General features: G+C 39.6%; 1 protein-coding gene across 7 annotated transcripts in view; it reads right to left on the bottom strand.

Annotated features, from left to right (window-relative positions):
• ACSL4 (acyl-CoA synthetase long-chain family member 4) overlaps window positions 1-14,269 on the bottom strand; it is a 69,262-nt gene that overhangs the window by 21,211 nt on the left and 33,782 nt on the right. For 3 of the 7 annotated variants that reach the window (XM_019540418.1, XM_019540413.1, XM_019540412.1), the window contains 7 exons: window positions 8,003-8,047; window positions 4,559-5,095; window positions 4,049-4,226; window positions 2,862-2,971; window positions 2,639-2,777; window positions 1,502-1,652; window positions 92-215 (listed from right to left, as the gene is read on the bottom strand). In XM_019540418.1, the coding sequence (XP_019395963.1) occupies window positions 92-215; window positions 1,502-1,652; window positions 2,639-2,777; window positions 2,862-2,971; window positions 4,049-4,226; window positions 4,559-4,909 (1,053 nt within the window). In that variant the 5' untranslated portion in view covers window positions 4,910-5,095; window positions 8,003-8,047. The remainder of the gene's footprint in view (window positions 1-91; window positions 216-1,501; window positions 1,653-2,638; window positions 2,778-2,861; window positions 2,972-4,048; window positions 4,227-4,558; window positions 5,096-8,002; window positions 8,048-14,269) is intronic. The other 4 variants (XM_019540416.1, XM_019540414.1, XM_019540417.1 and 1 more) reach the window with 2 other exon arrangements.

The following is a 14,269-nucleotide window of genomic DNA, read 5'->3' as shown; positions in this document are numbered from 1 at the left end:
AGGGTAGACCAATGACTGACCAGCAAGGACACACAGCAACAAAACAGAGCTGAGATTTTGCTTAACCACCAACCTAATAGTTTTACCTTACCTGGTCTGAGAGTGTGAGTGGAGAGGAGTATCCAATCCTGCAGCCATATGCAATACAGGAAAGTTCTGCTGTCAATTCTAATACATGAGCCAGAGGCAAGTACCCAATGTAAGTATCCTTAGATCTGGCAAAGAAAGTACTATGTAATTAAACTATGATACAAGACTGAGCAGAAAATACTTCATTTGGTTTAGCAGAATAGAGTATATATAACAACAGAGATGAAACATTAGTTTTCCAGAAGCCTACATGACAACAGGTTACTAATGGTGTCTAGCTACCTATATACAATCAAATCTTACCTCAGTTTTGCCACTTATTTCAGTGGGAACACTTCTACGACATTTATAATGGCCCCTAATCTTAAAACGAAGATTGTGAGGGGGAGCAGGGGGCAGGGTTCAGTCACTAGGAAGTTAAGTCATTCATTTTGATCTAAAGTAATTTCTCACCAAGAACACATGAGTTGACAACTAGAAAACTGTTCAAAAAAGGGCTTTCACTAGCATAAAAAAAAAAAAAAGGAATATTTATACCCAACAGCAGAAGAAGCTTCTTTAGCATTAGGTCATTTCAAGTACTGTATGACAACATGTCCTTTATTAACCTGAAGACAAGGCACTGTATTAAACCTGTTTGCCTTCAACATTTTGCATATTTCTTCATGAGGGCTTTCCTTAATTACATTGATCCTAGTGTGATCAAAGCTTAATGATTTATTTTCCCCCACTGTTCTTCTGTTGTACATCGTTTCAACTTGCAACCTTAATAAAATATTTAAAATGAAATTAGCTACCAAATTAATTTAAGGGAAGAAATCTTAACTCTCTGCTTGAGAGGTGAACAAGGTAGTGAAACAGGCTGGTGTAGCACACATACAAGAATCTAGGTGGGCCTAGTCCACCAGGACTATGCACTCACATTCCTCAAGGCAATGCTGAAAACAGTCTACTCAGAAACACCAACCTATGCACTCCACTCAGGGTTTCATGCTGACATGGTTTGTGAACCTTTAATAAGCTGAAGAGAAACCCTACGTGAAAAAGATATAGAAGTCTCTCCATATAGCAACCTGCTGTGCTGTGTATTTTGAGAGTATGGAGACCTCAAGAGGAAAGAAACAGCTTAAAAGGAACCTGCTGTCTTCTAAAGGAGGTCCAAAATAGGGATAGAAAAAGTACAAAGGCAGCAAAGAGCCAGAGACACAAAATTGTTTCCAGAAAAATAATACATCCAAAGCAACTTTAGAAAGAGACAACTTCATGTAAAGAAAATATTAAACAGATAAGAGGAAGGGGTAGGTAAATCACATTCTTTTAAAAGAATAGTGACTAGAAACCTTGGAATCATGTGAGAAGATATATCCCAACAAAACTGTATTTATCCATATGCATGACAAGAGATTCTTACCCCAGTCCAGGTATTCGCTCACACTGGCCTGTCATTCCAGCTATCAAGTTCTTATGCATCATCATCACTCCTTTAGGTCGCCCAGTGGAACCGCTAGTATACATTACTAAAGCCAGGTCTGTTGGAATGGGTCTGGTTATAGGGATGCCTACTATAAAAAGGTAACAGAAAAAAAGTTCACGTTACTTGAGCTAGAAGTAATAGACTCAGATTAATGAACAAATGAAAATGGGAGCCCCAGATGAAACTTATGGTGCTTGCCCTAACTGCCCTCTGTAAGAAACACTTGCCAGGATGAAAGGCTAACTGGTAGCCAAATGGGCCAGGTTGAGTGGCTGCAATCTGGCCCACAGGCTGTATATCTGCCACCCCTGCTTTAGAGTGAAATGAGTGAATGGAAAAAAAGAGTCAGATTTTCCATCCATAGGACTTGCAGAGCCTTCTTTGTATCAGTGTGGGCCTGCCTCTATTAAAAAAAACTCTTAATGGAAAAACCAGAAGTCAAATTTATAATAAGCAGGTTCATTTTAACTCTGTTTTTCTCTCAGTTCTGTTAAGGGGTCATTAGATTTGGCAAAGCATTATTGGGTATTAAAGAACAAATCCTCATGCCTGGAATTCCCATGCCTGCCCAATATAGTTATCAGGGGTGGGAAGAACACATGTAGGGCTTTGCCCCATGAATTTGAAGGGTTTGGTAGCTACAAAATTATTCAGTGAAAAGGAAAAAGTGTTACTAAAACACGGTGCGTCTCATCTGCTTTTAGGGGGCAGGAAGGGGCGGGGAAAGGAAGATTTTAAAAAGATGACACCAAGCTAGACCTTTAACTCTTATGTGCCTTATTTTAAAAGTGAGCTCAAAGTTGATGCCAATGCCAGTCACGGTTTAAAAGTGATGCATTTGGAATATCAAATCAAGTAAAATCCACTTGGCACCTGGCAGCAGTAAGAATCCCACCCCCCAGAAATGTTTCTTTAATGCCATGTTTGTTTAAAAGAACTGCAAAGTTGAATCTTTATGCCATCCTTTCCTTTTCATTAGAAGCATGCATGTTTCTTCTCTGCTACCGAACATCCTAAAAATCAAGGTACATCTTACCAGATTACTTGTTTAGTCCTCCAAATTGCTTCACTTACCGTTTTCTGGTTTGGCTCCCAGCTCTTCTACGGTTTCCATACTATGAATCTGCAGGCCTTCAGGGTATTCTGATTTACTGACAGTCTTCTTATCCACATAAATGATGTGTTTGAGATGTGTGATTTCAGACAATGCAGTCTGTTCAAGAGAACTCAAATTCAGCACTGACTGCACAGTATATTGCAAGATTACACTAAAGACAAAAAGTGGTTCCTAAATTACCTTAAGTTTACTCTCCAGAAGTTCTGTGCTAGTGATCAGATATGATGCTTCACATTCATTGAGACCATAGGTTACTGCCTCTTCACCAAGAGTGGCATATAAAGTAACAACTGTTTTACAAATTAAACAAAACAAAAGTTAAAAGCAAGTTAACACTAAACCAAGAGCTTTTGCATCTACATAATGTAGTCAGTAGCAAGTATGTGTGTGTGTGTGGGGGGGGGGCAGGGGCAGAAAACAGCACTTAATTGCATGTGCCATATTTTTCCATTATGGAATAAAAGCAGCTTTTATTTTTTTCCATAATTTTTATGCAAGAACAAGAGCTCACTGCATTGACGACTGTTACAGGAAGAAAAGGAAGAAGTGAAGTAGTTTTAGTGATAGCATTTTAGAATAAATTACTACAAGTTTTGTTTATTCTTTCTGGTGTCACAGCTCCCACAAAGTGTTTCTCTCTCAAATCTGGAGCATCTCTTATTTTTTGGTTCTTTAAACCAGTGCTGTTCAAGGTTTTGGCCCTGCGAGTTAGATGAATGGTACAGGGCTGCTTCTGCCTGGCTGGGATTGGGCCCAATACTGCCTTGCACACTTGACCTAGTGTGCTGGGCCACAGCCCATGAGGCTCCCCACAGATCTGTAGGAGCCCCATAAGATTTATTGAATTTGTTAATAGGAAGCTCCATTTTACTTGTTTTTCTGCATGCATTTTAATGAATAAAACTGTTTCATCGTTTGCTTCAGTCACTGGTTATGTTTAGGGGGGAAAGACTAGATGATTTCAGAGGTTCTTGTGACATGCTTAAACCCTGCTTTAATCCATGTTCTGATAGAGTTTTTGAAAGAAAGCAATTATCTGCAATCCTACTTAGCTTCATTTTTGAAAACAGTGATGAGCACCATGCACTGAAATTTAATTCTGGCCTGTTCCTCATTATTGGCAGGCACTAAATTTTGACAGACACACACACAACTTTTCTAATCCTAACAAAATGAGCACAAGTTGAAATCTACTTTTCACTATTTGTTCCCCACTTTTTTTTTCCTTTTTTTTTTTTTTTTTTTAAAAAGTAACGCCATTACAGAAACACACTAGGCACATTACAAATACTTATCCAGCAGCTCAGAGCTCAGTATCTAAGAAGTGTTTCTATGAACATACTGCAAGCGAATGGGTCAGCACTCACGAGGAAAGCTGTGTTGGAAGCAGCTCTGTACTGCAATCATCCACTCTGCTCGGGTCTCGCAGAATATGGCAATGGTATTCTTTGGCTTTAGCCCAAGGGCTGCAAGCCCACTACCAAAGTGCTTCACTCTTTGGTGCACTTCTTCATAGTTTAACCATTGGTAGTTTCCTAGAATTAACTGGTACAAGAGGAAAAAAAAAAAAAGTCAAAGCAGACATGCACACACCCCACCCCACACATCTGGTGCTACATGAACACAGCAAACAACTAATCATTTTTAAAGTTATTCATTTTCTTTCCCCACCCTCCCTGAAGAGAAGAACATAAAATGGACACTAAACAGTATATGTTGTAGCGTGCACTTTAAAGCCACCATTAAGAGATCCAGTGTTACCTAACCTGGAAAAGTTATATGAAATTAAAGGATCAACAGCCTGTTGCTGGACTAAGACACAGAATGCCTCTCCCTGCTACTGCCCCAACTTTAAATATCCAAAGTTTCAATGTTACCTTTTTAAATACTTTTCCATTCGGTTGCATTTCATTCTCCTCACTCAGTATTTCTCTGGTCCCAAGGCAGTCCTTTTTCCCAAACTTGGTTACAGCATGCTCAAATAACTTGTCCAAAGTATCTGCTCCAGGAAAGTCTATGGTTGCTAGCGACTCGAGATGAGTAACGGAACGGTAGGGACTTCCTGGCTTGTCTGAGGTGGGTTTGGCTTTTAAGCGTTTAGCCATAGCCTTTTTCGTCTTAGCGTTGGTAAGAAAATACCATGGAATAAATACAAGAGCGCTGTATACAGATATTAACAAGTACACAGGGAGTAAAAAAAAAGCACGTACTTCTAGCCTAAGTTTCATAGTGGATACTTAAAAGAAAAAAAAGTCTCTTATCCTTTGTGCTGAGGACTACTTCTCTGAAGGCAACAATGAAAGCAGCAACAGTGGCAGTGTAGTCAAAGAAGCAACAATGAATGAAGCTAAGGTAGATCAGATTTAGGGCAACAGCTAAAATATTAGTAACCTTTGCAAGCCAATAGTAGACACCTGTGGGTGAAGATCAGCCAAGCAGACAGCAGGGGAAGAAAAAAAAAAAAAAAAGGAAAAAGAATTAAACAGATTAGTAATGCCACAAATCAATCCATTAGTTTCAAGTCTTTACGGTTTCAACTCAGCATGCAGACAAAGAAGGTTGAAGTAACTGGTTTGAGATGGCTTTAAAGACTGAGAGGAGGAGTCTTTATATACTCATTTATTACATCCACAAATATTTACTCTTCAAAAGGCTTTCCCTGTATCTCTGTATAAATGATGTTTCAGGGCTTTTGGGAGGTGCACTCTGTCCTTTATATCAAAATATTGCATTTAAGCTACTTGAGCAATCCTAGAGTTGTGTAATTATGGTCAAAGGTCAGCCACTTTTCCCTTAAATATTTGTGCTACTGCTACAAAAGTGCACCACATCTTTTCTAAGTAGAGTTTCAGAATAAATGTATATCAACTTAGTGGTTAGAATAAAGCACATTAATAAAAAGAAGTCTTCAAAATAGAAATCCACACACTATAAACCAAGTTGCTATGTAATAGCCATACACCTATTTCCTCTAGCTTCACCTCACCAACTACATTCAAACCTAAAAACAGGACTTAGTAATTCCCTGTAAAATGTTAGGATCCTGTGCCAGGCTTTTTTACATTAAAATACATATTTAAGGGTTATCATAGAAGCTAGAAACCAATTCATCTTCCAACACAACACTAAAATCCTCTAATAGCTGTTCTAAAGTTAAAAACACCCACAACCACTTGAGCATGGACTCTCAACACTATCTACATGACAATTCCTTGGCAGAGGTTAAAACGAACAAAATGGCTGGGATGAGTCAAATGACCTAGTACTAGTCTGCTTTGATACATGGCAGGCTGGTTCAAATCCACTAGCCTTATCTTGCATCCTGTACAGATGAAGGTCATGAATGCCATACAGGAGATGAACACATGGGAGTGGTGCTGACTGCCTTAGAGCAGGGGTGGGAAATTTCAGGCAGAGGGCTGCTTACTGAGTTTTGGCAAGTCATTGAGAGCTGCATAACAGGCAGCCAGGGGCAAATAAATATTAATTTTCTAAATTTTTTAGGGGCCCCACAGGCCGGATAGAATAGCCTGCGCCACATTTTGCCCACCCCGCCTTAGAATAAGACCCATCTTCTCCCCCTGCAAAGACAGTGTCTGATAAACAGAGTAGGGAATTTCTCAAAAGCTCCATTCAAAAAATAAACAACAACAACAACAACAACAACAACAACAACAACAACAACATGTAGACAAACCCAGCATTTTATATTTAATATTAAATATGCAACCTTTCATTCAAGGGAGACTGTGCCTGAGTTTTCAAATTAAATAAAAGGCAACAGCAGCACAAACTGAAAGGTAGCAGCAACAGCAAGTATTAATACAGAACAGTGGGTTTTTTTGTTTTTTGTTTGTTTTTGTTTTTTAACAGTACAGGAACACTTGCAGTCAGAAAGCATTCATTAACAACATAGTGACTATTTAAAACTCTCATGTTTTATTTAATTAAATAAAAGTTACCCCACAAATATGCCATGCTATATGCTAAGAAATAGACTAAAACGAATTCAGACTTGTGTGCGTGTGGGGGGGGGGTATATATAGCTTTGTCTAAATACAAGAGCCAATAATATTCTACCCAAGATTTTCACACAGTAACACCCTAGCCTGCCATCTTAGCACACTTCAAGATGTCCTTAATTCTTTTTCCCTTTATTAGCAGGGCACCTCAGTAACATAAAAAACACCCACAAGATGTTAGATCAGAAAGGGTGCTCAAATCAAGCTTTATTATACTGATGGTATTAAAAGCAAACTGAAGATTTGCTCAAAGAAAACATGAGTAAGTTGTGTCCCACTTCACTTTCACTAGTAATTTAATTTTGTACTCCATACACATATACTACAATCCTGTAGTAGTTGTTGTGTGTCTGAATTCTATTACTTTGGGGGGGGGAGGGGAAGTGTGGTAGATCTTCTGGAGAGACCACTATACATGTGTTTTTTTGTACTCCAAGCTCTAGCCCCTTCAAGTGAAGAAAAGGCTGATTATTGGGTTTTAAAATATTTTAATAATTTCATTCCAGTTAATTCAGCATTCCAGCTGAAGTAGCTCAGGTTGTACACAGAACAAAAAGCAGCAGAAATGCCAAGATTACAGTTAAGGCTCCAGTGTGCAACGGTAACAGACACTACAGTGTGCTAAAACAAGCATTTTAAAAGGGAATTCAGTCACTTTTTCTCCACACCAAAAAACAAAAGCATGCAACAACAACTGGACCAAAGAACAGACTATTGTACACCAATGCAAACTACTTATATGATGGGCATGGTTCTGCTGCCTTTACTCAGGTTGAATAATACCCTGGTACTCTTATTGAAATAAACATTTCTCTTTGGAGCAAGTATTCCTCAGCCTCAGTAAGACAGCAGAATTGGAACCCAGGAAGTTAGAAGAGACAAGCAGAAGGACCATAGCCTTTGACAAATATTCCAGATTAATGGAGTTTGACACAATACATCTTCTTGACGGAACATAAAATTGGGTTGACCAACGTGCTCATAGAGGAGGGAATGCCTTGTAATTTGACAAGGCATTGCAGTTGCTTGCCTTACTATTATGAAGCAAGTCAAAGCACTTTCTGCCTTGTATCTCATGCTTATGCATAAAATAAAAGCAGAGGCTGGATTTGTGGAAGTTTTTACTTAGAATAAATATCTGTAGCAATTAAATCTAAATGGGGCGTTTAGGTAAATTTTCTCCATAAGTTGAAATTAAAAAAAAAAAAAAAATAGTAAAAGTTAGTAATAAACTTTCCAATGAGGAAAGGACATTTGAAAACTTTTTGATTTAGCATATGAATATTAAAATACACTTACACTATCTAGAAGTTATGACTGAATCTTCTTCAATGTCGATTCAATCTGCAGTAAAGGAAGAGAGATTCATAAGACTATGTACCAAATAAAAAAAACGCAGAAATGTTGAAACCAAACATTTAAATCTTCCATTTATGTACCTGAATAAATTGGGAATGAATTAATGCTTGCAAGAGGCAAGGATTTCTTAGGGCAATTTCTTTTATTGGTTAAGTAAGAGGAACATTAAGAAGATTCAAATACAACTGGATAAATTTCCACCTAGTTACAAAACGCTTAAGATATTCTTTGAGCAGGTTTAGTCAATTATATGCTCATCGGCAATCCCTTGTAGTCGAGAGATGACAGAACAAAGAGCAACGGTCTCAAGTTGCAGTCAGGGAGGTTTAAGTTGGATATTAAGAAAAAGAAAAATTTCTCACTAGGAGGGTGAAGCACTAGAACAGGTTACCCAGAGAGGTTATGAAATCTCCAGCCTTGGAGGTTAAGGCCTGGCTTGACAAAGCCCTAACTGGAATGATCTAGTTGGAGCTGGTCCTACTTTGAGCAAGGGGTTGGATTAGATGACCTCCTGAGGTCCCTTCCAACCCACATTTTCTGTGATTCCATGAGGATGATCGTCCTCCATGATTGTCTTATCTGTGGGTCCGAAGATGGCTCACCAGGCCTATCAGGGATTGACAGACTGCTGCAGCTCTGGCACATCTTTCCATGTGGAGTGGATGGCTCTGGGTTCTTGGTTCAGTCTGACATGCTGCTTGTGCTGCTCCCATCTTTCCATCTCCTGTGGTCGTCATAAGTTTTTAAAGTATTGACATCTTTGTAGAAGGCTCTTCCTCCATTTGGTGTGGTCCTGAGCAATAATCTCCCCATGAGTTGATATCAATATTGCATTTTTTTCCAAGTTGGCCTCGAGGACATCCTTGAAGTGCTTTCCCTCTTGAGCATACGCCTTGACTGAGGTGGGAAAATAAAACTTGCTTTGGGGAGTCTCGAGTTGGACATCTGGATGACATGGCTGGCCCAGCAAAGTTAATGTCAGATGAGCATTGAAGCGATGATCATACTGTTTATTTATAAAGTGCCGCCAATGTTGCATTGTCTACCCACTGGATTTGAAGGATACTCTGCAGGCAGCATTGATGGTACTTCTCCAGAACTTTGAGGTGTCCCCTGTAAATTGTTCAAGTCTCAGATCTGTACAGTAAGGTGGGGATCACAACTACTTGATAAACAATGAGCTCGGTATCAGATCTGATGTTGCAATCTTCAAACGCCTATTTCCTCAGGTGTCCGAAGGCTGCACTTGCACATTTGAGATGATGTTGGATTTCTTCAATGTCAGAACACCAGCTTCACAGAATCAAGAATAAGAACTCATAAGCCAATTCAGTGAGTTCCCTATTGGAATTAATGACTGCCTCATGACTCTCCATCTTAAACCATCAGGGATCCAATATGCCACTAATCAGTGCATGGGCCCCAACTGAATACTGTGAACAAATCCAAGGAGGAATTCTACCAACCAGCCTTGACCAAATCCTTTCTGGCATTCTAGAGGGAGACGGACTTATTCTTCCCGGTGATTTCAATTCCAGAGTTAGAAGGGACTCCAGCCTCTGGAATGGAACCATCAGCAATGAAGGAGTAGGATCGGTCAACTCCAGTGGCATCCTCCTTTTGATCAAATGTGCAGAACATGGACTCGGCATCACCACCACCCCATTCCACAGACATCGAAAACAGAGAAACGACATCACGGCAACACCTGCAATTCAAGCATTGGCATTTGATTGACACTTCAATGACATCACTGTTCATGCCTGGGATTGCAAAGATGTCCACATCACCTGAGCTATGCTAGGAGCTGATGACTGCTGAACTGATCACCAACTCATCCACTCGGTTATGCAATTCAAACTGGCTCCCAAATGATAGGTGCAGGAGAAACAATGCTGACAGAGGATCAACTTTGAAGGACTCAAGGACCCAAATCAAGCAAAACCTCTTCCACCAGTGCCTCAATGGAAAAAAAAAAAAACAAAAAAAAAACACACCTCTCAAATTCCAATCAACAACAGTAGGAGAATGTCAGTAGTTCTTAGTGTGCCTTCAAAGTCCACCATCATCAGTGCCTGTGAAGAGCAGCTGGAGCTCTCTACCAGGAAACATGACTGGTTTGATGAGAAATCACCAGAAGATCCAAGCGTTGATCAACCACAAGCAGAAGGCCTTTTGTGCTTGGTAGGACAAGGTCAACTCTAAGCAAAAGAAACTGAATCAGCAAATTAAGGCAGAGGTCCAAAGGAAGACCCCGTGATATGAAGAACAGATGGTGGGAAGATGAGGCAAAGGAGATTCAACATCTGGCTGACATCTGAGATATGCACAGTTTTTCAGCGCCAACGCCATCTACAGGCTAAGCACTCAGGGACAATTCCCTCAACACTTAAAGGATGGAAAACACACGATCAAGGAAAGGGGAGCCATCGATGCCTGTTGGAAGGAGTGTTTAAGACCTTTTCAGTCAAGACTGTTGTTGACAAAAGTGCTCTAAAACTCCATCCCGCAACACAGTCAGAAATGATCTTGGAATCTCTCCAACCTTTGACCACGAGGAAAGCCATCAAGCAGATGAAGAATGACAAGGGATCTGGAACTGATGGAATCCCCACCAGAAATTTTCAAGCAGTGGGGAGAGGAGCTCATATCAGAGCTCCACGCCCTCATCTTAAGGACCTGGAACAATGAGGAAATCCAAGTTAACCTCAGAGAAGCCAAGATTGTGACAGTCTTCAAGAAAGACCACAAGTCCAAATTAGGAAGTTACACAGGAACATGCTGTCCATCATAAGAAAAAAATCACTGCAAGAAGAGTGTTGCAGAAAAAGACATAGCCTTGCTTAACTCCTGTCTTAACCTCAAAGGGCACATGCAAGTGAGTGTACATGTACAGTTTGTGGCACCTCAAACCACACATGGCGCATTCACAGAAGTTTAGGTCTGGGAGGGACCTCGTAAGATCACTGGGTCCAACCTCCCTGCTCTGTGCAGGAATGACTGCTGGGGTCAGATAACCTCAGCAAGGTATGCATCTAGAGTTCCAAGAATTTTTTGAAAACCACGAGGATTGTTTTGAAGTGTCTCAAAAAATAACAAGACAATGTTATAATGCAAAATGCTAGGCAACCTAAATAACAAATATGGACATCTCACTGTGACAAAGCATTTCAAAACTAAATGTTCCTTAAATATCAGTAGTAAACAACTATTGAAGGTATAGCAATTGTAAATTTGAAGCTTCTCAGAAAGTAACAAGTAAGGTCAAGTCTCTGCTAAATGAGGGAATCCATTAACTGGTTCAAAGATATGATTCCACATTTGGTGGTAAAAGAAAGGACACGCTGAAGTAGGTGGTGGTAAAATATGGCAGTAGAAGAGGATGAAAATGACATGTTGAGAAGTGATAGCCACAATGCTTGAATACAGACAAAGGCAATTCGTTTTCAGGAAGCAATCATGCAAGCGATTATAATTCAGCCTTTTCAAATAGATGCTTATTTTGAAAGTCTCAGAGACGAGTTGCAGGGCAGTCTGGTTTGGGCCTTTAAGTTTATTTTCTCTCGTGTAGCTTGGAAAAAACACTCAGTACACCATAAGGCAACCACCAAAACATGAACCCTATGAACACCTAGCCTGCAGTGCTGCCAAGAGGATGGCATCCACATGTTGCTGAAGCAGTTGTCACAGGAACAGCTGTGAGTGGGGAGGTCAGACCAAGTTCTCCTCGTCACATCCCCAGTTGCATGAGACAGTTTTGCACTCCTCCCCTAGGGATATCACATTGGTTGTACATACCCACAGCCCTGGAAAAACAAAAAAAGGACAGAGGAAAGTGGGGTTGGCCTTCCTGATAAATCCCCTGGGCTGAGTACACTCCACTTGACACCTACTCTATATAGCAGAGGAGGAGGAAGAAAAGCTGTAAACCAACTGTATCTCCCTCTCCCCAGGATAAAAGCCTTTGGCTGCTGCCAGCTAATACGATTAACTTTAGAGTTAAAAAAATTAGCCATATTAGCTAAAGCTGAGCAGAAGGCAGGTCATGGCTGAACCTTATACAGGCCAATTTGTTCAGACAAGCATGAGCACTTGTAGTTTACAGACTACTTTGTCAGACACTTGGCATCTGATGAAGTAGGCCGTCATCTATGAAAGCTCATGCCTCCAAATGAGTTGAACCCTGCTGTGCCTTCATTAATGAAGTCAAGATTCAGAGTTCAAACTTTGTGCGATAAATCAGAGAACTCTTTCCATCACCGGAAGTCATACATCTCCAGAGACAGAATTAAGGTTTATGAACAACAGGGTAAGATTAGAAAATGTCTGAGTGCCTGACTTTGCAACCCAGCTAATAGTCTAGTAATTCATTTTGTTATGTTAAATTAGATGGCACCCGTGTGTGCAAAATGTTAACTGCACAACACTGCAGAAACATGATCTGCCAGCTTCCCAACACCCTAATCACCTGAGCAGCACCAGCCCTAATCCCCTTTCCTAGTTCTCCCTCTTCTGTTCCCAGCTGGGAAGTCGCCTCTTTTTTTCTATCACTACTCCTCAAAATAAAACTGTACAGAGTGCAGGCATGGCTAAGATTCAGCTTTGCTTCAATAAGTTTTCTTGGGGTTTTTTTTTATTATTATTATTATTATTATTACTACTACTACTACTACTACTACTACTACTACACAGTTCAATTTATTAAGGATGCTGGCTAAATGCCATGCTCCTGAAAACAGCATAAACACACACACACACGCACACCCCCCCCATAATATAAATAAGTTTGAAAAAAAGTAACCCAACTGCAAATATTATACTAAAAATAGAGCCCAGCAACATAAAAACAATATAAATATAGTAGTAATCAAGACATGAATCTATAATATTGTTGTACACAGATCCACAATCGAAACAATAAAGTCAAGTCTAATGTTCAAATGTATCGTTCATATCTATAATACAGGATATTTTACTCCAATTATTACACACAGATGTATAGAACATGTCTCTCAAATTAGTTAATTTTCAGATACAAAATACTTTAGATTTTTAAAAAAAATATTTTTCTATTAGCAAAGACATTTTTTCCTTCTGAGCCTAATAAGGTACTGATTTGTACAAGCCGAGAGAGATAGAAGTCCCAATAATTTAAATTAAACATCTCTTCAGAAATATTCTGTACTTCTCCCCCCCCCAAACTAAAGCAAATACAAGGAACGCAATGGTGCAGTAAGTTTTATTGGCACTCACATGGGACACTGTCTGTATCTCTAAAGCTCTGACACTATTACTAATGTGACCAAACTTGTGCTAATCTAAGAGTCTTATACCACAGAACACACCAGACATACAGACAGTTTGTGCAAAACATCTAGATACCGATTTCAATTGCTCACAAGCTGACATTACATTTTTGGAAGTCTGCGCCTTGTTTAATCAGTTCAAAAGTTTTTTGAAATCATTGTCCTTGATGCTTCACTGATTATTCTCAAGGCAAGCCAATAAGTCATGCTACAGTACAACAGTTTACTCAGTATTCTCCATGTATACTAGCAAACTATTCCCTCTTTCCTCACAATTGAGTAGCAAACATTCACAAATCTGTCTCATCAAAATTAAGTTAGTTTGAGTAGGCTTAATATTTACTTTATTTTTCTAATCTTTGTATCCGTTTCAAAAGTGTTCTGTAATATAGTTAAGTGTTACGTTCCAAATTCTTTTGCCTGCAAGCTACATATTTTAGACAGCAAAGCAGACCTGGTTTCTGAGGCAGGAACTATATGTTCACAGGAACAGCAACTCACATTTGTGGGGCACTACTGTAATCCGAGGAAGAACATCCATTGCTGCCGTCTTGTCACTTTTACTCAACCCGACTCATGGAGAGAAAATCTAGTGGTTTTACTAGTTTTAAAATAAGGCTTAATTTGTCACCAGCCTCTCTGTCTAGACTAGAATTACTTGCCTAATTCTGGTTTGTAAGGAAAAAGTAAGTGATGCAATTACTTATATCAGCATGACCATCTGCAGGAGGTAATACTATACAGTATTTTCAAATCAACCCTAGGTTTGACAGTCAAGTAAAAGCGTCAGACAGACTGAGATACACATCTCTATTCTCTTCTAGCAAATAGGTCCTTAGAACTAAATCTAAAATAGGGCATCCAGGCTGGGGAAGGGAAGAAACAAATCCCCTTCCCACCC

This window comes from Crocodylus porosus, unplaced genomic scaffold (genome assembly GCF_001723895.1).
Source record: "Crocodylus porosus isolate Cpor-Errol unplaced genomic scaffold, CroPor_comp1, whole genome shotgun sequence".
In the NCBI taxonomy this organism is placed as follows: Eukaryota; Metazoa; Chordata; order Crocodylia; family Crocodylidae; genus Crocodylus; species Crocodylus porosus.
Note: the sequence above shows the minus strand (reverse complement) of the source record. Positions and strands in the feature narration are given on the sequence as shown.